The sequence below is a fragment of the Musa acuminata genome, chromosome BXJ3-4 (assembly GCF_036884655.1).
Source record: "Musa acuminata AAA Group cultivar baxijiao chromosome BXJ3-4, Cavendish_Baxijiao_AAA, whole genome shotgun sequence".
Lineage (NCBI taxonomy): Eukaryota > Viridiplantae > Streptophyta > Magnoliopsida > Zingiberales > Musaceae > Musa > Musa acuminata.
In genome coordinates, this window is record NC_088352.1 from 46,354,985 (window position 1) to 46,381,394 (window position 26,410).

At 38.6% G+C, this 26,410-nt stretch overlaps 4 protein-coding genes across 5 annotated transcripts; 1 reads left to right on the forward strand and 3 right to left on the reverse strand.

Moving 5' to 3' along the window:
• Positions 1–507: 507 nt before the first annotated feature.
• LOC103982494 (uncharacterized) lies at positions 508–6,327 on the reverse strand. The gene is made up of 2 exons (XM_009399432.3): positions 5,410–6,327; positions 508–835 (listed from the first exon to the last, which is right to left on the reverse strand). The coding sequence occupies exon 1, from the start codon at positions 6,221–6,223 to the stop codon at positions 5,417–5,419; it is 807 nt and encodes a 268-aa protein (XP_009397707.2). The 5' UTR covers positions 6,224–6,327; the 3' UTR covers positions 508–835; positions 5,410–5,416.
• Positions 6,328–7,398: 1,071 nt separating this feature from the next.
• LOC135634656 (uncharacterized) lies at positions 7,399–12,811 on the reverse strand. The gene is made up of 4 exons (XM_065145120.1): positions 12,063–12,811; positions 11,695–11,890; positions 8,362–8,493; positions 7,399–7,878 (listed from the first exon to the last, which is right to left on the reverse strand). The coding sequence occupies exons 1-4, from the start codon at positions 12,389–12,391 to the stop codon at positions 7,738–7,740; spliced, it is 798 nt and encodes a 265-aa protein (XP_065001192.1). The 5' UTR covers positions 12,392–12,811; the 3' UTR covers positions 7,399–7,737.
• A 947-nt stretch (positions 12,812–13,758) lies between these two features.
• Positions 13,759–17,936, reverse strand: LOC103982492 (YTH domain-containing protein ECT4). 2 transcript variants are annotated; one of them, XM_009399430.3, is made up of 9 exons: positions 17,765–17,936; positions 17,280–17,356; positions 16,992–17,148; positions 16,719–16,795; positions 15,974–16,534; positions 15,107–15,682; positions 14,814–15,026; positions 14,604–14,750; positions 13,759–14,328 (listed from the first exon to the last, which is right to left on the reverse strand). In XM_009399430.3, exons 1-9 carry the CDS (start codon positions 17,796–17,798, stop codon positions 14,167–14,169), a joined length of 2,004 nt encoding a protein of 667 aa, XP_009397705.2. In that variant the 5' UTR covers positions 17,799–17,936; the 3' UTR covers positions 13,759–14,166. The 2 variants fall into 2 exon arrangements, with proteins under 2 accessions (XP_009397705.2, XP_018680988.2); XM_018825443.2 differs by lacking the exon at positions 17,765–17,936 and having other exon boundaries at positions 17,249–17,356.
• Positions 17,937–18,343: 407 nt separating this feature from the next.
• Positions 18,344–21,679, forward strand: LOC103983374 (FRIGIDA-like protein 4a). Its single transcript, XM_065149613.1, has 3 exons — positions 18,344–19,373; positions 20,550–20,722; positions 20,901–21,679. Exons 1-3 carry the CDS (start codon positions 18,449–18,451, stop codon positions 21,438–21,440), a joined length of 1,638 nt encoding a protein of 545 aa, XP_065005685.1. The 5' UTR covers positions 18,344–18,448; the 3' UTR covers positions 21,441–21,679.
• Positions 21,680–26,410: the final 4,731 nt, after the last annotated feature.

Sequence of the window (26,410 nt, forward strand, 5' to 3'; positions counted from 1 at the left end):
TGCAGAACAGTCATGTAAAACACCGTGGCTCTTTCATAATTACGAATCAGCACTTCGTAATTGCATGAAACCCAGAATTATATCTAAGGTGCTCCCTGTAATTTTGGAATTACACGTTTGATCAGTATAAAACTATTTTATTTTAGCATGATTAACTGCCTCCTTCTTTATGGAGACATATTAAAATGATTACAAATTATTATCATGATTTATAATGAATCACTATAGAAAAACGTAGGCTTTTGTTATTATCCAAAGATAACTGTCATAATATATAACTTTGACAGATGATTCAGTTCACTCATGGATGATGATTACATTTGCTGGATGTAGAAAATTCCATACATTACGAGGGGCAGTTGAATGAAATGGTAACTTGATATGAATCTATCTAAACTATCATGATATCTACATGTTGTTTCCGGAGCGGAAGTGCCAAGTGCACTGAGAACAAAAGTGTTTCAAGCTGGTGCAGAGTTTTTGTGAAAAAAACTGATAGAAAGCAGATGTTATAAAGCTTCTGTTCACTATATCTGCAAGAGGATAATGTGATAAAATCATCAGATGAACTTGAAAAGTGACAACATAACAACACTAGTCTTCTAAAAGTTTCAGGTATTCGAGATAGATGGTAAAAAGACTTCAAACCATAACTAGAGGTTCATAGGGTTCCAAACTTCAGAATCTGTATGGAGTACTCGTCATATAGCATGCACATTGTAATTCCAAGCTATGGATAAGATCTTCCATAGCAGAAAGCTGATGCAGATCAAGGCTAGATATACCTCCACAGAGACACAAGACCCTCCACAGTTGCCAAGAAAACTGGATATACCTGGCAAAGCAAAAAAGTGCACCAAATCAAATTCCGCAAAAGAAGACATTCAATCTTGACTTTCCAACAGATAGCAGCAATAGTCACTTTATTAGAGAAATAAATTTAACTAGTGTCAAGCAAAGAAAAAGTGAGACAGAAGTCACACCAAAGGAGAGATTGAAATTGCTACAATGGAACCTTACAACACTGAGTATAACTCCGAATATTGTAATGATTCAAAACTTCTACTACATGTATACTTGACTGTATGGTTGCGCCCAAAAGTCAAAGCACATATTATATTATCAGAATTGTCAGGTGGTCTATATATGATCGAGACAGAATACATAATAAGAGTCAACATCAGCAGCAAGCAAGACAAAGACTTGAATATGTTCCAGCAATCATAAACCAAAATCATTAGATGGTGGAACTTAAATTCCTTTTTAACATAAATCGATTCACCAGGCAGACAGTTTGGAGTACATGGTTATCTTTTAGGGCTCCCTCACAAGATCGTTGTCTTCTATTTACATTTCTACATCCCAGAATCAAAAGTTTCCTTATGAATTTCTTTTTTTTTCATGGTTACTTCATTAACTATGCCTGTTTTTGCGTATACCTATAAAAGAAGCCAATAGGTACAATATGGTCATTTCCATAAGATTACTATTTTCTATTTAGTATTCACAACACCTATATTCTCCACTATAAACTGATATCTTACAGACTTAACTTCGGCAGTCTAGCAAATTTGTATAAGACAAAATCCTATAAATATATGATTCCAACAAACTAGTACATGAGGTACCTCATTTTTACTAAACTTTTAAACCACCCAGCCCATAACAACGACAGGGGAAGAACAGTCATTCCTGCTCAAATGGCACGACTACAAATTAGTACAAACCAAGATATGCAATACCGTACCATACCGATATTTCGAGATTGGCTCAGTACGGTATGGTACCGACATACCGAGCGGTACACCATGGCATACCGAACGATTTTCTCCTACTGTAGCACTGCTACAGTATTATTACTATATCACTGTAGCATGGCCGTCCGATAGCGGACGGTCCGCATACCGGTACGTACCACCCGTATCGAGTGGTACCATTCGAAATTGCGTACCATGGTACAGACTGCATCTTCAATCTTGATGGTAACTATTTGCTTCAGGTACAATTCGATGGTTTCCAGATAATGAGCAGTTTTTACATGACATTTAAGTAGAAGAAAATGTTAGGTAGGATGCATGAAGAATCAGCCCCTAGAACAATATACATAATATTGGGATGATAAAATCTCCAATTAAAACCCTATATTAGATATAAATAAAATCCATAAATAGAAAAAAAAAAATGAAGCACAGAAATGAACATGGGAGACAGACATGATATAGACACAGTAATCTTATGCATGAAAAAAACTGTATAAATTGGACTGCCTATGACCAAGTGATTCATAAGATATACGAGAACTATTCTTGTAAGTAACCATCAAAAATATACTTCAGACACAAACAAAAATTAGGAGAGTGCACACATTCAGAGCAATTCAAAGTCCAAATAAAAAAAGTTGCCTAATAGTCCATAAAACTAAGACTCCCATCAATGTGGGATCTCATGAGGATCAACAATAACTGATCTACCCATGCCAGCAGAAAGGTTGATGTCACATTGCAAACTCTGATTAGCTAGATCATGAAGGAATACAAAGTTTGAGATACAGACTGCTAATGACCTTATCTAAAATATCATATGAAGTATGCCCTCAACACATGCACATTACCGAAACAAATAATTGGAGATGATAGCATCATACATATGTTCTTAAGTACAGACTACAGAATAACAAATATGATATAAATGTCATATACAAGGATTGAGTTTTGTGGTATACCACCCCAAACACCCCAAATAGGTGACACCAGTTCAAAACCAACTCACCATCAAGAAGAAAAAAGACGAGGAAGAAGGTACATTTAGGATTGGAAATCTCTTCACATGAAAATCAACATATTTTCTGGATCTATACTAGGCTGGAAATAAGGACCAACATAAATCTGATTGGATTGGTGATGAACTCAATTTGTGTTCAATTAACATATTTTAAATCTTTGTAATTAATTTTTTCCTCTGGAAATATTTTAATATCTGTCATGAGATCTTTTGTGAAAATTTATAAGTTGTCATGGCAACATCTCTTAGGTTTCTACCTTTGTTTCCTAGACTTATCAAGAAGAAGAAAAAGAAAGTGAATGTTATAGAAGGTTTATTATACTTCACCTATCTCCGTTCTTTAAGCAAGAAGTAGCCTAGAAATTATGTATTTAACAATCATGCTCCACAACTATATTATTCTGCAGTTTTCTGGAGAAGTCTTCAACGAAGAATCCTAATTAATTAACAGAAGCAAAAGATCATTAATCAAACCATGAGAACAACAAATTTCTAAACTGGACTGAGGAAATGCAATCACTAGGGGTGAAAACAAATACCATATGCCTGAATCTAACTTCGGCATCTAGGTGAAGTTGGTTAGAAATATGGTTAAGTAGATGTATCTCTATCACATATCTATATTTCTATGGAGATCCCACTATCCAATATCTTCTAAGTTGGAGAATGATTATGGGTTGAGTTCACAACAAAATATCCAAATATAATGGGAACTATTAAATTAATCCATGTTAATCTAGGAAAAGTAGTTTTTTGGTGTTTAATGTAGTGTGCAAATATTTTATGTTTTTTCTATTTTCATATTTAAGATATATGTTTCATAAATTTTAACTAGTTTCTTAATTATTTTTCCCAGATTTATATAATATTTACACATAAATTAGCCTGATATGTCATTTGAATACATATACATTATATAATCAGTGTATATGCATGTCCCCATTAAACAAATATGGCTACAAAATTTAGTCTCCATTTAATATCTGTATCTGAATTCATGTGCTAAGCAGAAAAGTGGATATTGGTATAATTTTTCCACCAAGTCAATATGCATCAGACCATTTTCACACCCAGCAACCTCATTCTAGTTAAATCCACATTAAAGTGTCTATTCAAATAATAATCCAATTGGCTTTATTAAAGTTTTTTATGTAAATCATTTATTTGCTCCATTTATTTCTATTTTCTACTCATTTTCTCATGTTGTGTCATCTAAGTCCTATATATTAGTATAAGTACAAAAAGATAAACAATAGCTAATCCTCACTTTTGATCCAATACAAGTGAAACATCACCATCATGGTGGGGATAACATGTAGCCCAAGGATTTAAATCTCAATCAATACACCAGCATGTACCACCTGACGTCACAGATATAAATAATTGTTAAACTGCTTAACTACATTGTTAGGCTCTTTATTTCACCCTATTTTCGTATATAAAAGCATCTAAAAGGAAAACATATTATAGAAAAAAAACAAAAAATTCATACATGCATATATATACATATATATGTATATGTACACACACACACACATATATACATATATATACATATATATATGTACACACACACACACACACACACATATATATATCCCTGTGAAATATATGATTTTTGTATTTATCCCTTTGAATTTAAGTTTAAGATAAACATCCATGCAATATATAAAATGTTGCATGTATACCATTGTGGTTAATCTCCATACATTAACAATCATTTGAATATTAATTGACTCTAAATAACAATAATATTCTTTAAAAACTCATTATGATAATAAAAACATCAAGAGTTTATTATATACATATCTTTTTTAATTTAAACTAACTAAATATTAGCTACAGTTGGTTAACCTGAGTTTTTCAGGTTGAATGCTAATGGGAGAGATATATGTGAAAGAACTGATATTTGGCGGATATATAAGGATCTTAATATTTAGAGGGATATAGATATGACAAAATATGCTATTTCCAAATATTTTGAAAAAAAAAATAGATATGTAAAAAACCCAAAAAAAAAAATGAGGGGATTGAAACTTAAAATATGTGCAGGATTTCAATTATTATTTATGGGTCATGAAAAAAAATACACATCCATCTGGCATAAATTCTCTCATAGATGAATGACAAAGTAAGCTAGATCAAACAAAGGCATAAGCCACTTTCCCTTGCTTGTATTAACGTCATTTTACCTTGCTTATACCACATGTTTCTGTGCTGTGGACAAAATACAACTGACTTTGCATATTACTGATATGCCCACTCAAAGTGTAAATCAGCAATTATGAGAGGGAAATGAAATCATGGAAAGCAGAAGCAGTAAGATTCAGTATGCCATTAACCATGTGGAAACCATTTCACTATTTTATCGTTAGCTTAAAGCTTTAATTTTGTGGGAAACCCAAATTCATTCTTCGATGCCTTTTAAAGGAACCATTCCAAAACAATTTTGGTGGCAAGAGCTCACAAGCTAGTTGCCCCAAAGCGTGCCCAGTCAATCTCTATGTTTAGTTACTGCTAATGCTTTACATTAAAGATTTGGGATAACCACTGAACCACAAGTTATAGCTAAAGTTTAAGCACGAAGCATTTAAGGAGATTCCAAGTAAATGCGCCAAAATAACATACCAGTGAATCACTGTTGATTTGGCGGAGGTGGTGGTGGCATTCCAGGTCTTGGTGGAGCAAACACAGGCACCGGCCCACCTGGCGGTGGTGGCATCCCTGGCCTTGGCGGCAGTGGGGCAGGCATACCAGGCCGCATCACCGGCGGAGGGACCCTCATCATCTGTGGCGGCACCGGGAATGGCGGTGGTGGAGCCCCAGGCCTCGCAGCAAACTGAACAGGCATACCTGTGGGTGGGCGTTGGCCCATCGACGGGGGCTGGCCTGGGTAACCCGGCATCTGCCCCGGCGGCGGAGGGCGGATGACCTGAGGATAGGAGACAGGCGGGGCCGACAGCTGAGGCACCGGAGGGCGCGAGATCTGTGGCTGCATCATCCCGGGTGCGGGCCCGCCGACGCCACGCACGGGCCCGGCGAGCCCGGGCTGGGCCTGGATGAGAGGCGCGGTAGGGATGCCGCGGCCGGCGGCGCGGCCAACGCCGGGGCCAGCAAGAGCTGCGGCGGCGTGGGCCTTAGCGCGGGACTCGTCGGGGGGCGGAGGGCCCTCGACGGTCATTGACACAACCTCCTCACCGCGAAGGAGGACGAGGCCGAGAGTGCGGCGGTCCTCCCGCTCCTCGCCGGGCTTCTTGCCCGCCGCAGCGGCGGCGCCCTTGACAGGGGGCAGCCTGCGGAACTCCTCGCAGTCGCCGAGGACGAGGTTCATGTGGCGGTCGAAGGCCATGAACTTTCCCACTAGCTGGCGGCCGTCCTGGATCGTGACGCGCATCCGGTAGTTGATGTACTGCAGCATCTTGGAGCCCTTCGACATCGACATGGCTCTCCGATCGCGATTAGCGTTTCTAGGGTTAGGGTTTGAAGCGGACGCAACAAAGAGCTACAAGGGTTTTCGCGGGGCGGAAGCGGAGGCGTAAAAAATAGCCTAAGAGCAGTCACGTAAGTATCACGTGGGGAAAGCGAGAGGGGCTTTGAGCAGTGACGTTGGAATCACGTGCAGAAGGCTTGGGGTTTCGAACCAGGGGAGGAGGCGCCTTGAGCAGTCACGTTCGGGTCACGTGCTCAAGGCTTTGGGAGCGCGTTTCCAGAGAACTAATAAGAAGCTTTGTATTGCCGACCAAACAAAATGGGATAATTTGAACAAAATGTACAATAAATCTGTTTTTATGTTATTTCTTGTAAAAGTTCCTTAGTTTGCAGTATCATTTTCCTGAGGGTTAATAAAAAGATATATGAAATGGATTGTTAATTAAAGAGATGTAGTTCACCAAATTTATTATAATAAATAAATACTTCATGAAGATGAAGTTTAACGATAGAATAATTTCTTCTTTCATGTATCCTTAATTATTATAGTCTCCGATGCTTCAATTATCGATTTTTATTTTTATTTTATTTTTTAAGATTAAAACCCGTTAATTATTATAGTCTCCGTTATTATCCATTTACACATGTTGCCTAGCAACAGGCAAAATAGTATAGTACTTCAACAATGCAATTCAATGCAAAAATAGCATATCTATTCGTTGTGTATATTTGAAAGAGTGAAAGCTACACCACTGGAGTATCATTTTAGTATTTTATGCCATGCTCTATTCTCCATTTATGTTTTGCAGCCTAAAGTTATAGAGGAATTCAACATAAACAAACACATGGAAGGAATTCAACAGAGCAATACATGCAGCCATGTCCTCAACAAGATTGCACCATAGCAAAAAGTGTTGTTGCCTAAAACTGTGTGATGTATAGATTAAGATAGACCAGACTGCAAAACTAAATTGACTCCCATGGAAGCAGATCAACTTTTCTTCCACCATTCTGAGTAATAGCCACCACAGTCCTCAACAGCAACCTTTTGGCAAACTGGCCAAAGACAGGAAATTGTTTTACCCAATATGAGGAAATAGGACTCTGCCTTCTGCATTGGGATATTATTTCTCCATCCCAAACACTTTTTGTCAATTAAATAGGGAAAAAAAATCACTACATCACAAGTAACTAAACAAAACATGCATTTTAATCTCCTCTGCAATATCAATGCTGCTTGCAGGTAAAAATATTTAAATTTCATGTTTGCATGTCTCTTATCAAGATGATATGTAAAGATACAAGATTCAGGTGCCTTCCCAACAAAGAATCCTTGCACAATAATTTTTCAGGGCTTGAGGATAGAAAGAAAAAATGGTGAATATGGTTTCAAGAAAATTTGGATATTCTGTTGTTGATCAGGCTGATCCATGAAGTTCCAGTTGAAAATAGGCCAGCTAACTCCAAATCATGTTACCCTAAGACTATTCACTGCCCTTTGGCAGACCTCTTCATCACTTAACCTGCTCAAGATGACTGACCAGGCTTAGTGGTTTGCCCATAAGGTGTTTCAAGCACCCGGATGGCAGGACCATAAATTCTGTGACAACGATCACTGAAAGAAGTGACTAGTCGGGAGACTACTTCCTTAAAAAACATTGATGCCACCTGCCAGAAGTGATGGAAAAAAAAGACACTAATCAGATGCAGAGTTAAGGTGCAAAAAAAAAAAGCTCAGTTATGATGCAGAAAAATGTTCAATTTATGTAAAACCTATTTTAACCAGTTCCAGGACTATGGCCCCCCATAAGATTTTTGTTTCAAAAATCTACATAAGTTTAAAAAGTTCTCAAAGTGAGAAGAACAATGACACTTCTTGGTCACACTTTTGAAGAGATTGAAAACAAATCTAAACAAGACTTCCATGTCCAATAACTTGAACAAGTAAATTTGAATCTTCTAAAAAGGATTCTAAATGTGTTAAAGAATATAAGTGCAATGTGCATGATGCCAGAAAAAGGTCAGTCATTCACGATTCACTTTCAGGTACTTACATGTGAATGAAAATTACATCTCAAAATTTCATTGTGTATCAACAAAATCAACTTGAAAATATATGGAAAAAAAGAAGGAAGACAATTCAAGATTTACCTGACGATATAGTGGTGACTGAAACTTAAAATCCACCAAGAAATAAAGGTCACAAGTTCCAGGAACTGGTCCCGGATTAAATTCCCAAATGTTGATCAAATGGTCAAAAAGCCCGCTTTGTGAAGCAGTGGTCTGAAAGCAACACAAGCTGCACCAATCAATATGAACTAATATTTACAAGAAAAAAGATGATAGTAAATTACTATTGCTCGATTACACTTGATAATTTACTCAATGCCAACTTCGTAATATTAAATCTAGCTGCAATCACACAAATGAAAGGCTTTAGACATAAGAACAAACTCCTTTTCCATTTAAGAGAAGTAATAAATACTTCAGGATCCAACATTTTGAATCTGTTCAAGTTTCGTTCAATGTAGCCCATCAATCTAGCATTCAGCATTTCTACAAACTTTACAGAAATGCTTGCATCTTGCAACAGAAACATGTAGAACCCCTTTTGTGACTGGCTATCTGTAGTCAAAAAAGTGATTATAGGTGCCTCCAGCAATGGAATGGAGTTCAAAGGAGAAATATCATCATTTAAGTATACAACTGATAAACTGATAATTGATAAGACAACCAAAATCCACGCTAACATTTACTTGAAGAAAAACAAAGAGTTTGGACTCAAATTGATACAGAATTTTAAATGCTAACCACCAAAAAAAAATTGAAGGTTCCCTGAATAAAGCTCAATGCAGGGAAGATATCTACATAATCCACCTCATGTTACTTGGAACTGTGGCTTGTTGTAACTGGCTCCAGCCAATAGAAGAACCACACAAGTATGAGAAGATAGTAAGGTCTTAATAGATAGATAGCAAGACTTTTATGACTTCCCTGAACATTTAACATACAAGCAGCTCTGTGGTTCAATGAGCAACAACTTGACAGGTAATAACATATTTTATAATACAAATGACATTTGTGTGTAACTTTTATCAGCTAAATAATAATAGGGACTGAAAAAGTCGATTGTGTCAATCTACCTAAGTAACATACATATCTTCAATATGAAGAGAAAAATTCATGCTATAATGGAGAAGAGACACTACGAACTTGGGCCTTTAAAGAGCATGAGATAAAGCAACACTAAAGGCAGTTGATACAACACATGATAGGGAAATGTTAGTGAAACAATTTCTATGATAGTTCAGAGTTAGGAGAAATGGGACTAAGATAAGATATGACAGAGCTGATATTTACTTCCAAATATGTGGTTTATTAGACTTATCTATTAATTTAATAAATAAACATATGAGAAAAGCATAATCATGTACATCTGTTAGGATAGCATAACTCATAGTAAAAGTATAATATTTAAGAAGTCACAATCCCCAAACTCGAAGGAGTCCAAATTTGGTTTCATAAAAAGAAATCTCATAAAGGACGGACCAAACATACAAACCGGAAGAAGAAAAGGGGTGGGAAAGATGAGGAGAAACAATCGCATAGAGTATTTATGTATTACCACTCATTAGCCTGAGAAAGCAAATGAGGGCTTTTATTTCAATTCTTCCTTTTTAAAGTTATACCTGATCAATAAGGTTTCTACCTAAAATTCCATAATAAAATCTCGTTGACTCACTTATTTGAAGAAAATGAGAATAAACTTGCTACATGGTCTGAGCTAATCATTCATTTGAGCCACAACAATTATTTACTCCAGGTTTGCTTTCCATTAAATACATGATTAAACAGCTATATATCCCTTATTTCAGGTCATCAAATTCTTGGAGAAGTCACTCAAATTATCTTGATTGTATATTTTTGTACATGATTGATATTGAAATATGCTTGTTTCAGCCGAGCTTTAGTTTGTACCCAAAGAACACAAGATTTGAGGAAAAAAAAAAAGAATTGTCCACCAACAAAAAAGAATGGAGAGAGGAAGAAAATGTATGGCAGATACAAGAAAAAGAAAGGAAGGATACAGAAAGCAAAAGATTTGTGTTTATCAAAATGACAAGTTTAAAGTTACAGAACATCTAGTAAACAAGAAAAGAAGATGACAATCATAGGGAAAATATGAAATAAGGAAAAGCAAATAAAGAAGCAATGAGAAAGGAGAGGAGAAACTGAAAAGCATTACCAACAATGAAATGTTAAAAGAAGCATAAGGAGACACATGAGGATGAACATCATCAAAGAACAAGGAAGAGCAGAGAGTGGCATGGAAGATGCGATCTTTTATCTAAAGAATAAGGAAAAGATGATTTCTTACATCTAAAAAAGGCCTCAAGTAAACAAAGTATTCCTATTCTAGAAAACTTTATTAATCCAATTAGTGATCTAGATCACTAAAAGGTTTAAAGGTCATATAAGTAACAGGATTGAGATTTAGACACAAAGAGCAATAAAATAAGGCATTAGCTAAACCACACAAATCGTGGAAAGTGATAGATATTATCAAGCCTCTTTGATCACCTATCTGAGTGAATTAAGAATTGTGCATCCAAAGCCATCTAACCATAAAATGACCATAAGACCATCAGTACTACAGTCTAGAAGGTATATAATATAGCTATAGAGAAGGTATATAATATAGCCTAGAAGGGATCAACACACTCTACAGATACTCTAGAAATTGAGAAATATCTAAAATGCCTAAAATAAGAATAAAAAGGACTAATTGAATATCACGAATAAAACTGTAAACAGGGTGTTCGATGTAATGCTTGTGTATGTCTGTATCTATCGGTTTTGTTCATGCTTTACATAGCATATAGGCTTGTCAGCCCCAATTCGGTTAAGTTTGGTAATCGTTTCAGTCTTGTAAACGTAAGTTGTGTGCAGTCATCACGCAAAGGCAAAACTGCCTAGAAACATACCATCCAGGTAGTCATTATGGGGGTTTTCTAGCTACATAAAGTGATACGAGTGTCAATCAGGAGCTACCCGGGTGGCACATGGCCAGCCTTTGGGGAAGTGTCTAGGGTTGGTTCGCTGTCTTGTTCCGCAATACTATCATGTGGGCACTTGTGTGGACTTTTAGCTGCGGCGGACCACCTTGGACACTTTGTCGCGCGATATTGTTTAGAACTTACGAAGCCTATGTTTGTAATTTACATTGTCTATCAAGTGTTTACTGAAATGTCTACTTGTGGGATCTCGAATTAAACGCTTATTCTAACCGTCTTCTCTTTTGCAGGTCCTTAAGGGACCATAAGAGGTTTCAGAGAGACTAACCCTATGCGGATGAACATATAAGGGTGTCGCACGACTTAAGCAAAACGAACTAAGCCCATGACAAGAAGCAGAAATTTCTAAATAATAGTTCCATATGTCATGAGCATATAAACTAAAAGAGAGAAGAAATTCGTTCCAAACCTTAAGATACTTTGGTTTCTCCATTTCTACATGAGAAACATAACTTTCAACGAGGAACTTGAAACCTATCTCTAGCTCAGCATCAAATGATCCATCACTATTCCGCTTAATAATCGTAGATCGTTGGCACCATGGCACAAAGTCCTCATACAGGTCAACAGCTTCAACCACCGAAAATAACTGCTCTGGAGAGTACCTGCAAGAGGAAGTGATTTACGAGGCTCTGCATAATACCATCAGTGCGTGAACAAATAAATGGATAATCTAACTGTGATTATTAATATTGATACATGAATCTGGACTTGCAATTCCCACAGGTATGAAGGCGGAAAGATAGTTGCTTAAGTAAGCAGACACAGGATACATACCCCATCACACGCCGCTCCTCATAGATCTTAGAAATAAGAGATCCTTCTTCCCCATCCCCACAACCAAGAAACCATCTTCCCTGATCGTAGCGATGCAAATTACCGACGGAGGGAACGAGGTCTTTTGCAGAACGAAACAATTGCCCAGCGCAAGGGTTTCCATAGCGAGCAAAGCTGGCCAAACATCGACTCTGAGCAACTCTCTCCCACCTCCTCCGGGTATCAAGGTACCTTCTCACAAATCCAAGTCGAGCATTGAGATCCAGAGATCGATTTCTTCCTGATAGAAGCCTAGCAATCGCCTTAGGAGACGATAGAATCGGCGGCATTCTGTTGAAAATTTTGGCCTGCTCCAACAAAAATCGCAGCTTTCCCCCTAAATCAAAGGATTAATCCAGAAACACTCACAAGGAACGCCAAAGGTTCGAACTTTCTGCAGAAATATCGATCCTTATCCAATTGGTCAGCTGCTCGGCGGCCAAGACCTAGATCTCGGAAATAATTGATAGACCACTCGATATAAAGATGAAATAGCCGGATTACGGGTCGGATTGGCAGCAATCAAAGGAGCTGGGATCAAAACGGGTGAGAGGATTGAGAGGAACTCTAGGGTTCTTCTTGGAGAACCTTCGCCATTCTTCGGAGGATTTCGGGTTAGAGGCAGCGGCGGAGCGGGGAGACGAGAGCCGTCGAAGGCTGTTCCACCACCCGCTATACCGGTTCGCGTTCGACCGCGAGTCAAGCTTTGTGGTTCACCGTTACCTGGCGTATGTTGTGGGTATGTAACGGTAACGGAAAGCCACAAGTAGGATACCCGAAAAATTAACCCTACCCGTATCCGAATTCTAATCCGAATCCAACCAAAACTATTCACAAACACGAACTCGTATCAAGTCCGATCCAAATACTTCTCTGCATATATTTATTCCAAACCAATTAACACAGGACCCAGATACCTATTTTCTTGATCTATATTCATCTCGCATCCGATCTATTAGCATTTACATCTATCGTCAAATATGGATTCTCTTTAACCTATTAACACTTAGACATATTATCAAATAAATTTATTTGTTGACGTAATACATATTTATATAGTTTTGAGGAAGAGTCTTGTTGAATCATGTACTTATATCATGGTAAGCGATCCTTAAATCATAAATTGATTGAGGATCAGAAGAACACGAATGTAAATTTATTTTTATCATAATCTTCTATCATATCTCTATAAAATTAAGTTTCCATCAAAGATAAATATCCTACGAGCACGAGAATAGAACACTGAATTAGAGCATAAGGAAATAACACCGATATTATCATAGTAATATTATAGGAGTTGATTAGAAGTTAATGCCAAATTCGCATGATAAATTGATGTCTCAGTTGAGTGGTGATGATGATTAGCTTAGTTTATTTTCCAATCTAACTTACCCCCTTCAGTCATGATGATTAGCTTAGTTTGCCATAATGTCCCCCATAAGCTTAATTCAAACTCATAATGGAGGATGTTTGTGAAGAGGACAAAGAATAATTGGATGCAAGTCAGGTTACAAGACAGCTTCTACATTGCATCTTAATCCAGTATCTCTAAGAACAACATTCTAGTGCAACCTACTACTAAGAATACTGCTGCTGAGTTATGGGAGATGAGAATGAGCACCTGACACAAAAGAAGACCACCAAAATAACAAGCCACTATCAGCCAAAGAGATGATCCTTGCAGATGAAAAGAAAGCAAGAAAATACACTATTAGGTGCACATAGAACAGGTTGATTGACTCTAATACCTATGAAAACCCTAGTTACCAATCTCCACCTCCAAGGGCAGCTTGGAAATGGAAAACGAACTCTATATAACTATTAAGCTAGGACAGGAAAGCTACTACTTAGCTACATTTCAGTGGCTGAGTTGGACCCTGGGCATAGGCAGCAACATGCATGCCTCGTGGACGATATAGTATAAATTCCTTATGTTGTAAAACTTTGAGAGCAGCTGTTGAGAGCAGCTTACGGCTGTAGCTGCTCAAAATGGGTTCAATAACTTAGCAGCAGTTCGGAACCCCATCAACCACAACCAACTTCTCAGTCACTGGTTTAGCATCAGCTACAGCAGCGCCACCCTTCTTTCTGCTTGTGCTGATTCCCCAAGTGCAAGCTCACCCTGACCGGATTCATTCTTCACTTCCAAGGGCTTTTGTAGTCCAGGGTTCCTGCTTACCCCATCCATATCTTTCTCATCAAAATGCACCGGGCTTTCATCGATGATCTGGAAGGACCATAAAGCAAATTATAATTTCCATGCTGATTAGAACAAGTTTGAAAAAAAAAATGCACCACCACTGCAAACCAAAATGAAGCACATAATGAGGTTAACCAAAAGATGTGGCACAGTTGTAAACATTATAATTGCTGTCATCAAAATGAACATTTTCAAACGAACAAAGCTAAGCATGACTCATGGGTTGCTGTATTACTATCAATTGAAACTTCTAAACCAACATTAGCATATCAGTAATTTAAAGATACAGTATCTCATCATGCCTTTTTCTGAAGCAGCTGTAGCTTGGATCTCTTTTCTTGCATCATCTTCTGGCGGTCCTCATAGAAACTGAAATCATCCAAAATGGATGTCTTGCTCACATGATCTTTGAAAAGCCTAAGCAGTTGAAGACCTTGGTCTAGCTTCACCTGAAGCAGACAGGAATAATCAACTTAAGATTCCAAACAGTTGATAGTAAATGATATCCTTACCTCCTGAGTGTCTCTACTATTTGTCACTGGTTTATTCTCATTGTCTTCCAATATTATGTGCTTCAGGATGTTATTAGGTACATCCTTCACAATATGCCACTTAACAGGAAAACACCCAATCCACTTATCCTGCTGCCAGTAACCAAATGTTCTGTTAAAATTAACTCGTCCTATCATTTCTGCAACACCGACAAATTGTCCACTCGTATTCACCTATAAGTCGACAGCAAAAAACAAAAAAAGGTCATTAATAAAAATGAAAGAAATTGCTAAAATTGAAAAGTAACACTTACAGAGAAAAACAAAAAGATTGGGCATCCACTTGTCTGCTCTTTAGATTCTTGATACGCAGCATCAAGCTTCTTGTTCCCATGGGGAGTGCTAGACCAGATATTGTACTTAATACTCTTGTGGATATCATCCTCGCTGTATGACTTAATGATGAAAAACTTAGCATTTGAATATGTCTCAGGGAAGTCTGCCTTGTTGTACTGACCACTTCCAGGAATTGCAACAGACTCCTGAACATTTACGTTTGCAGAAAGGCTCTGTACCCTTACTGCAATGGTAACATTAGGTCCAAACCCCTTCTGGTTTCCGAAACAGCCAGCCCTTGGTCCTTTATTGAGCTCACTTAGCCCATCCAAGTTCTCATTACCATAACCACAGAATCCATTACCTCGGCCCCTTGACTTATAGTTGTTATCTGTAGACATCCCCCGTCTTCCATTCATTCTGGAGTTGTACATACTTGAACTATAACTCTGATGATTTCCAAATCCATTAGCATTCTGATGACCATACATCCGGTTGCTAGGATACAGCTTGTTCGCCACACCAGGTGCTGCTGGTCCTGAGGCATGCATTCCCTGGCAAAATAATAAATAATTTGTTAAACTAAACAGAGTTGAAAAAATTAACTCCCAATGTTGCAGCAAAAAGAATTCGAACAATTGGTTTGCCTCAGAAGAGTTTTCCCACACCCAAAACACACAAATTCAGGACCAGCACTTAGCTTGCTGCAAGCAAGTCTAAATTTCCTGTGTTCAGGTTGTCACAGAAGGCAAGTGTCAAGTTGTAAACCTATCTCCTCACAGGTATAAATCTACTTCAGCAACTTCAGCAAAATATACAAAGATTTCAATTACAACAATACATACCATGTGACGAGGCTGGAGGCGGGTATTCTGGTTTCTTGTGGACATAGTGTTGCCAATTTGCGTAGTCATAGAAGAAATATTATTAGTTGTAGCTGGCTTATGTTGTCCATCAGAAAATATAGGACCATCAAACCATGGAATGGGTGACCACATACCATCAAAACCAAATCTTGGATCCTGGTAGCCTGAAGGAAGACCACCAAGTAAACCACCTTTACCAAATGAGCCACTTTGATTCAACAATGAGTTCTGTTGGTTTGGTTTGAGTGTTGCTGATACATCATTGCCATTTGTTATTGTTTGAGCCATCACATTTGAATCAGCTTTTGTGTCTACTGGAATAGAAGGGAGGTCAGCAGCAGCAGATGTGGATACTTCCCCTTTAGAACTAGGAGTTTGGCTTGTCGTGTATGACACACAAGTGGGTGTGGGTGTGGGTGGCTGGTAATATGTAGCCGGAAACTGGTAATGCTGGGGTCCATATAACTGACTGTTGTGTCCCAACCACGGATGATAAGGAGCATAACCATATCCATGGTGATACATGTCACCATAAACTCCCTGCCAATAATCAGGCAATGTTATAAAAAACTTGCTCTTACAATACATATACAAGAACAGAAAGACGAGACTTGCAAAATAACCTATCAGTATCAAGTTTGCAAATAAAACTATTAACCCAATGACAAACCCTATGAATGCAATTGACACTTGAAAACAGCAAGGACAGTCCAAGACAACTTACAAGTGGAGGCACCTCCGATCCATCAGGACTAACGTATCTTGGGTAAGCCTCCCACTCAGTTGCTGATCCATCATAACCTGAAATTTTCAAAATGAAATTGGATGATTCCTTCAGAATTAGTCAAAAAATTCCTAAGGCAGCTAAAAAACTTAAGTGACCAAAACAAAAATCCCAAAACAACCCCACAAAGAATCATAAAGAAAAACATTTTCATCAATCAGATATGTTTAGCAAAATTTTAATGAAAGGAAAATATCTAAAAAATTAATTTACCTCCATAGTAGAAAGATGAAGCATGTCCATTGGGGTAGTAGAACATGCTCGTATCGAGATGCTCCTGAAGCAGCGGAGTCAGAGACCGCTCGCTCGTGGGGATCGACACCATTGGTGCTTCCCTACCATTTACTGAACCATACTGAACCCCAGATGGCTGTAAGAAAATTCAAAAAATATCAGCACCGAGCATATGAAAATTCAGAAACTACAAACCTCATACCAAATAAAAAAGAAAAGGCAAACGGATGATTTACATCGATCGAAATGGCGAATTCATAAAGCTACCTTCTTTGTCACCTCTGAAGCATCGCTACTCATGTTCTTAGAATCCAGCGATAGCTTCCGCATCAGATCTGTAGTTTCTTTGACAGTTCAATTAAGGAGTAATAGTATTTGCCTAAATTTTCAGAATAACCAAATACATATAAGACAAACCAAGAGAAGAACAACAGCGAACACTTTAGAAACCTCTCGAGAAGTCAGCATGATCGAACATCGGAATAACATATTAAAGACCAGAAGAAGCTAGTACCAATATATAGTGTGGCAATATCTCGTTTTATGGACCCCAAACGCTCTATTCGAAACAAAGACCTACGGAGACACTGTTCATCACGCCAGTGCCACCCGACAAAAACCCCAAATACTAAATCAACGGAGCAAATCAATCTTTTAGCCGAAAAAGAGGGGATAGCAGCAAAGAGGGCCGGCAACGAAATGGAAGCAAAGAGAGAGAAGCTAAGTCAACTCCCGAGCAGAGGGAAGGATACGGTCAGCAAGAGGAGCAGGTGCGACGGCCGCCATGGTCGGATTTCGAGGTGGCAACGAAGGGAGTAACAGTGCGCGCTATTCTGGGAGGATACGATGGCCCAAACCCTAGAAACGGTAAAGGGGAGGCAGGGGAAGCGGAGGGCGCCGCGACGGACGGGAGAGAGCAAGAGGATTTTGTCACGAAAGGAGCTCGACAAAATAGCACCGCTCTCTGTCCGCCACGCGTCCACTTGAGTTTAAGTATACTTCTTTGGTTTGCCACTTCTTATACCCGAATCTTATTGGGAGATGTTTAGGCTTCACTTCGGGTCCATGTAAATTTCCAAAGATTGCCCAATAATAAATAAGGTATAAGAACCAGTAAGGTGTATCTAACATGACAAATCACTTAGAAAGACTGCGCCGGCGATATGGGGGGCCCCACACAAATCATGTGCTTAAGACAGAATCGGATCGGGTGGACCATATCCCCGTGAATTTTATCACGGGTGACGTGGTCTTTCTTTAACGCTTTACAGTGCGCCAATGCCACCTTTCGTCCCCCCATTGGCTGCCACACTGACACTCGGCCCTCTCCCTTCTCCTCGTCCTTTCCTCTCTTATCCGACATTTTCCCACGACTCTCTCTCTCTAGGGTTAGGGTTAGGTTTTCCTCTTCTCTTCGTTTTCTGTTTGTCCCGTGAATGAAATCAGAAATCGAGGTTTTGAGGAGCGATTCGGAGAGATTGGAGATGGGTTCGGAGGCGGCTGCCGTCATCCCGAGTTCGGTGGTGCAGCAGAGCTTCGCAGAGCTGGAGAAGCAGCGGGAGCTCATCACCAGCTGCACGCTGCTGTGGAAGGAGCTCTCCGACCACTTCTCCATCCTCCAGCAGGGGCTCGAGATAAAGTCGGAGGCCCTTCGGTCCAAGCGCCAGTCCCTCGACGCCTCCACCGGGCACGCCCTCGACTCTCTCCGCCGCCGCGAACTCTCCATCGACGCCGCCGTCGACCTTGCTATCGCCAAGCTCGACGAGCGCCGTGCCGCAGCCGTCGAGGCCCTATCCGCCACCGCTGCGGGGGGGGACGAGCTTGATCTCGCCGAAAAGCTGCGTTCTTTGTGCACGAAGATGGATTTCAATGGGTTCTTCGACCTTGTGGTCGCGAAAAGGAAGGAGGTGGAGCTCCTCCGGTTGGAACTCCCGGTGGCTCTGGCCAACTGCATCGATCCAGCCAAATTCGTGATGGACGCCGTCTCTGGAGTCTTCCCCGTGGATAAGAGACCGGTGAAGTCGCCGAATGATCTCGGTTGGGCCTGCGTGCTGGTCTTGGAATCACTAGTGCCGGTCCTGGCGGATCCAGAGCTAGGAACGGTGAGGCCATTGGCAACTCGAAATATAAGGGAGAAAGCCAGGGAGATGGCGAAGGAGTGGAAGATGTCGCTGGAGCAGCACGGAGGGATTGAGAGTGTGAAGCCACCCGATGCACACACGTTTCTCCAGCATTTGGTGACTTTTGGGATCGTAGGGAAGGACGACGAGGAGTTATACCAGAGGCTCGTGGTGAACTTTGCATGGCGGAGGCAGATGCCAAAGCTGGCTATTTCATTGGGCCTTGAGGACAAAATGGAAGGTATTGATTTCTTCTCTGGTTCCTCCTTCCTGGTAATTCGATCATGATTATGATCTAGTGTATCTTAGGACTTCTCTTATACTTGAGACTATAAGCTAACACTACCATCTTTCCACGGTTATTTTCTATGTGTAAGAATTTTATGTAGTCAATTAGAAGAACAATGATATTAATAGTCTGGTAAAATGCTATGCTCTGTCTTTATCATGAGGGAAGCATGGATTTAAATCTTGGTCAGATGACTGTTCTGGATCTACTGTAACGGTATGGTCCAAGTATACCAAGCATATCGATCCACACCACCCAGTATGGACAAAAATATTGAAAAATTACTATCGACCACTATTGTCTCATATGGTCCGACATTAGTCCTTGCTTGGAGCGATAAATACTGGTCAACTATGGTGCAGACTGAACAGTATTTCAAATCATGTTTGAAAGTGTTAATTAAGTTTATTGTGGATAGATTGCAATGTTCATTTTTGGATTTTAATTAATAGAATCTCCATTTCATTTCTGGCATTGGTTGCATAAATTTTAGTCAAACCATTTATATATTATTTCCAAGTGGTGATTTAATGGCTAGACAATGCAAGACTTTATATATTTTTTAAGCTCCATCTGTTGCACTATTGCTTCTATTGAAATGGGGGACTGTCAAAGAAAAGGTAAAGGGGAAAAGGTTAGTTGATGTTTCATGTTATTTTGTTCTGAAGAAAAGGATAAAAAAGGTTTTGTTCTTTCACAATTACATACAGGTTATTACTTCCAATGCTATTTTTGCAGAGCAACAATTATAAACAATATGAACTAGCTTGGAAAATCGTGTTACCTCAGCTTGGCACTCTTGTCTGTGGATCAACCCTATATTCAACAGATTTATCATATTGTGACCATAATCATACTTATCTTCTGCATCATTTTCTGGTATGCCTTTGATTGATGGTTGTCAGATAGAAATATGTATCCTCTTGTTTTTGATATTTTATATGAAAATTTATTTGTACAAATCCACATACTTTTTGTCTTTTCCTCTTTTTTGCTCATTATCTGTGCTATTTGTGCTTTCTTTCTGTTTAATGTCTGCATGAAAAGAAAATGCTGCTTATGGTGGATCAGTGCTATTGTCACTTGTACAAGGTTATTGTTTCACTTAAGGACTTTTTGCATTTGCAGATGTTATTGAGGAACTAATTAGTAAGGGACATCAGCTGGATGCAATAAACTTTGCCTATGAGGCTGGCCTTCAGGACAAGTTTACTCCTGTTTCACTGCTAAAATCTTTCCTGAAAGACTCAAATAAAGCAACTTCAACCTTTGAGGATCACAACGGTGGTGGGCAAACCACGGTAACCTACTCATTCCTGATTTTTTTTACTTTTTAATTTGTCACATCGTATGACTTACACTGACATTTTTGGATCCCTAATCTTGGTAATGATTTGAAATGCTTCATGTGATTCTGTAGTTTGTCTAATGTTTGACATGTATGTAGAAGCCAATGGTGCTCATTCTGTTATATTGCAGAATTACACGTGCCGCAAGGAACAGTCAATTATTCGGGCTGCTATAAAATGTATTCAAGAACACAAGCTTGAAGCCGAGTTTCCATTAGAGAGCCTTCAGAAGCGACTTGAACAATTGGAGAAGGCCAAGGTGGAGAAGAAAAAACCTTCTGGTGGTGGTCCTGCAGCTCCTGCCAACAAGCGAACACGAGCTAATAATGGGGGACCAATGCCTCCTGCCAAGGCTGGTCGTCTAACAAACAATGTGCACGTCTCCTCCCCTGCTGCTCCTGCCTTTGTACGGTCACCATCTGCCCATACCACATACCCTGCGGCAGCACCTTATCCTTATGATAGTCCAGCAGGACACGGTGTCTATAGTAGCAGGAGCCCTCCAGTCATCAGGGACTCCTATGGATATCCAGCCGAAGTAGGCCCCGTCGCACTTGGTGCGCCATACCACTCACCACCTATGAGTTATCCAGTCTATGGAAATTACAATCCCTTGGGAGGATACAACAATGGAGTGGCACCAGGCTATCAACAGGCTTACTACAGGTAGGGTTGGTATCAAGACTTCAACAAGTTGACCTGGCTGGATGACATAATCACTAATAATTTTCAGCCATCTGCTTGATGGCCTATTTGTAGTGACTAACTGAATTTGTAGGATGTGTGCGCTTATTAGATGGTTTGCTTTTAGTAACTTGTTTAGATCAGCTGTATTCTGCTTTCACCTACTGTATGTAAATTATATTGGACAAAATTTTCAAAATATTTTAATCCTTTGTTGCTGAATAATTTTGCATCAAATTACTTTATTACTGTTGTAGAGGCCCATATGGCATCTTGATTATATAGGACAAATTTCAAAATGTTCAAATCCTTTGTTATTGAAAACCTTTTGCATCAAATTACTCAAAATGTTGTGAAGGTTGATATGGTATCTTGATCCAACACTAATTTTTCTTAGTTGGTGATCTTAGATAAGTGGATTATGTCTTTTTTTTTGTTTTTCGTCCTGCAAATGGTTCATAAATGATCCCCTCCAGTCACTATAGATTCTTGGTAAATTAGTTCTCTTTTTCTAATTTGTGATGCTGTGTTGGTCTTCCTAGGGGAACCTACTATGTGTTTGTGGTTCTTTGATACTCAGTTTATGGTTGATAGCTGACATGCTTTGTGGATCTGATCTATTGGCACATGGTCATTGTTATTTAAATTTGGAATTGACATCCAACTCTATTGGCACTTGCTTTATTACTCTGTGTCCTAAATCTTGTGTTGGATTTTATTTCAACTTCTCTTTTTCAACATATTGGACAGAAAAGAACTGTGCACACAGTTGTTTGTCTTGATCCTCTCATTCAACAAAATTTTTCCTACACTCTCTTTCAGAGCAATTGTAAATCAATATTTGAACTGTATTAACCTCCGTTTTGCGGTTTCAGAATGAATTGACATTTCAGAAGAGTCTATAGGATGGCATCTTATTCAACTTGTCAACTAGTTTGAGGGTGAGAATTCTTGTTTGCAGAAACAAAATATGGTAGCTTCTATCACTAGTAGCCAAATTATATTTGGGGTGGGATTCTTAAACCTCCATCTTGACTGATTTTATTCAACTTGTCAACTAGTTTGAGGGTGACAATTCTTGTTTTCAGAAACAAAGTATGGTGGTGCTCAGCTTCTACCACTAGTAGCCAAATTATTTTTGGGGTGGGATTCTTATACCTCCATCTTGACTGACATTTTGGTGAGAAATTAGTTTTTTTTTTTCTTTTCTGGATGACAGATAAGTAGAAAATCAAACACTAAATCAGAAACTGGTCCTAAATGGAAGTAAAAAAGAAATTAACTTTGAGTTAATTTTAAAGCATAAAATTGTAGATTTGCAGAAATCAAATAAAAACTGTGCCGTAGAACTGAAACTTTTGTTATGATAAATGCTTAATAAAAGCAGATGTATCAAAGGCCGTTAATAAGATGGGGATAAAAAGGGAAAACGAATTATTCGAGAGGAGGGATGAAGAAAAAGAAAGGGAAGTCCTCGTCCTTCCCGTCCTTCACCCGTGCAGAGATGGTAGCGAGGCAAGGGAACACGTGGGACCCACCCGATGGGGATGGGGTGGTGGGTAGAGATAATGTTGTAATTTTTAAAATATAAAACTAAAAGACATCCACATCAGCAAAACGAATAGTATAACAGGCTAACGGGCAGGCAAATAGACCGGGCCAGGTAAACGGACCAAGACAAGTCGAGGGCCTTTAAACCCGACCCAAGTCGTTTAAAATTGGTGCGGCTCGCGTATAAAGACCCGGGATCGAGAGACTTCCATCCCAGTTAGTTCGAGGTACAATGGGGGGAACGAGAGCAGGAACGCCTCCTCTCCCTTCTCTCTTTCTCCTCTCCAATGCCGATGATTTGTTTTTCCTGATCTACCTCGCATTTCTACTTCTTTGTTTTCACTTTTCTCTCTTGCCTTCGATGTAAGAGGCGGCGATGATGCGACATGAAGCTTACTGACGGATTAGATCGTCTGTCATTTTGGCGCGCTTGGATCGATCATGGTGACGGCGAATCGCAGATTATCAATGCATATGTATAACCTTGATCCTAACCCTAAACTCCATCTACTTTCTTCGATGCTCGGCTTACCAATTCTAAATGGTGATGTCGGGCATTTTCCTGTATTCCTTTGGAAGATGTATTTGAGGATAGTATTTACAGATGTGGAGCTCATCTGAAGGTAAGTTTCGGAGGAGCATATCGTATACTTCCCGAGTCACTGATATCACGATTCTTGGGGGCGTGCATTCTATCTTGTTGGCGGAGATTGCAATGTATATATTGCAGTAATTAATCCTGAATGAAACCCTAGTTAGAGATAATGATGTTCGTCATTAATACCTTAAATGATCTCAGGTCACAATGTTATTAGTTTCTTGGTTTTGATTAGCATTCATTTTCTTTTACATTCATGTACCTGTAATTTTGAGTGACGTGATCTGGAAAATTCTTAGTAGAGATTATACTCATACCCTTAGCAGGTGTATCTGAATGTAGTTACATCTTATTTTCTTCATAACCTTATTCCCATGTCTTGATGTTGCGGTGTCATCCGACTCTTTGTTGTCTGATATTGCAATCCTAAGCAGAATGATGACAATAGCGGAAGACCGTGTGTTCCAAGAATCTGTTTGCAAAAGGTGTACTAGTTGCTGGAAATATGGACTTTGTAGTGTTGTGTATACTTTTCCAAAGCATTTAGTTGCTTGCTTTTATAGGAAACTAAAATAATTTGGATTCCAGATTTTAGATTTGTATGGTCTGCTGCAAGTTAAAAAAGAATAATATAGGTATATATTTTATAATTTATTATTTCTTTGTAGATTTTTATTATTATCCATGTTTATTTTCTAATTATTTGTTCATTTTTCATTGAACAATCATCATTATTTGTTTTCAGCATATATGAGGTTGTCACTTGCTGTACTTAAGGTTTGCAATGTTGTGTAACATATTCTAAAGGTTTGTGTCTACGTTAAAATGGTGATCTCTTGCTGTGTAAGATTTTGACATTTTTATGGATATTCTCTAGGAATGTTTTTTGTTTGAAAGTTCATGTACAGTTATGCTGCATTAAAGATGGTACAAACTATCACCGTGTTAAGTTTGGATGTTTTACAGTATTTATTGTCTTTTGCATTTGCCTCATCCATAAAGGGATAGTTCTAGAATTTGGGGTTCATTATAAGCTCTTTAGTAGGATTTCTTGTTTGAATGAACCTACCTTGAGAGGTCCTTTTTTCTCATGTTGTCATGGAGTTATGCTTGCGAAGCACTTCCATGTCCAGGTACATTGTTAATGTTTGAAACAATGAGACATCCAGGGGAGAATGCATGTGGTTGTTGTGGCTGTTCGTATTATTTAAGATAGTTGTTCACTGTCATGCTACTGCTTATACTTGTTTGAATTATATGTCCCATATAGCAAATGATTCTTTGTACCGTTTGCATAATTGCTTTTTCAGGTAGTTGGGATTGTGATTGTGTTGATGATGTTGTAGCCCTCTTTAATCCATTTATTAAGCATCCATTAAGCTAGATGATGTGAAATGATCAATGTCTGATGCTAACAACAAATCGTTCTCTAGTTTTTTTATTCACATTCAGGGTTTTTATTTGATAGAGGTATTTAGGGGATATGAAGTTTGTTTTGGAGTGGGGAAAGAAATAATACATTCAAGAGGATTGCTTATTTTCTTCCAACCTTTTTCTTTTTATCCTTTCGTAGCTTTGATTTTTTTTGTTTTGTAAATTTCTACTGTAAGGTTTTCATCTTTGTTTTTCACTATCTTGCTTTTCAATTATGAAGAGACTATGATGATAAATAAAAGTCGATGATGGATTTGACCAATCACAATTTGGGCTTTTAAATGCAAGATTGTTTCTCCATGGTGTTGGCAAGTCACATATTCTTATGCATAAGTATGAAGCATAAAGGCTTTGTGATCTCTTTCAATGCTCAAATTTTCAATCATAATAGGATGATGGCGAGGCAATTTGGATGGCCTTCATGGCAACCACTGCAGCAATGTCTATCTCTTAGGATGGGATTTGGGCAAGAAGAGGGAAGACCTATGGTCTGTTTTGTGATTGACAAAAGATGAATCTGAGCCTCCTATTTCTTATTTTGTAAAGGATCTTTTGATTATTTTTACTATTTAAATGTTTAAAATCATTTCATGCCTCATCAAGGGTTACTATACATGTTTCTCCTTTTTTTTTTCTCTTTTCTTGGTTCAATTATTTTAAATGTACTCATGGTATATTTGCTTAAGTGGAGTTAATTTTTCTGAGAATTATTTTGATGTAGACATTACAGAAAAATTATTTTTCAACCAAAATGACATTTTGAAATATTTACAAGTTTGGTGTGCTTTCATAATTTTGTTTCAAGTTTTTTTTTTTTGTTCATCTGAGATTTGGATCACTTTAAGCTTCTATGACAAGTTTACATGTTATCTTCAACATTATGTTAATTTTAGTACTTTTAAGAATTATTATCAAGATGTTAAAAATCAATTGAGGAAAAAAATATGGAAATGTGATAATTGGTCCAGTTAAAGAAAGTCTTTGAGTTTTGCTACAACAAACTGTATTTGCTGGGAACTTTGTATGGGTACAATTTGGGGTTAGAAACTTAGAAGGTTTTCTTTTTTAAATGAACAGATCCTTTTTGCTCATGTTGTCATGGATTTATGCTTGCAAAACACTTTCATGTCCAGGTAAATTGTTATTGTTTGAAGCAATGAAGCATCTAGGGGAGTGCGCATGTGGTTATTGGGGCTGTTCTTGTCATGTCAGATACATTGTTTCCTATGTTTGTTGTCATGCTATTGTTTGTACTTGTTTGTTATTCGGGGCTTAAATCCTATGCCCCATAATGCATATGATTCGGTGTACTGTTTGTGCAAATGCTTGTTCACGTAGTAGGGGTTGCAATTATGTTGATGACATTGTTGCCC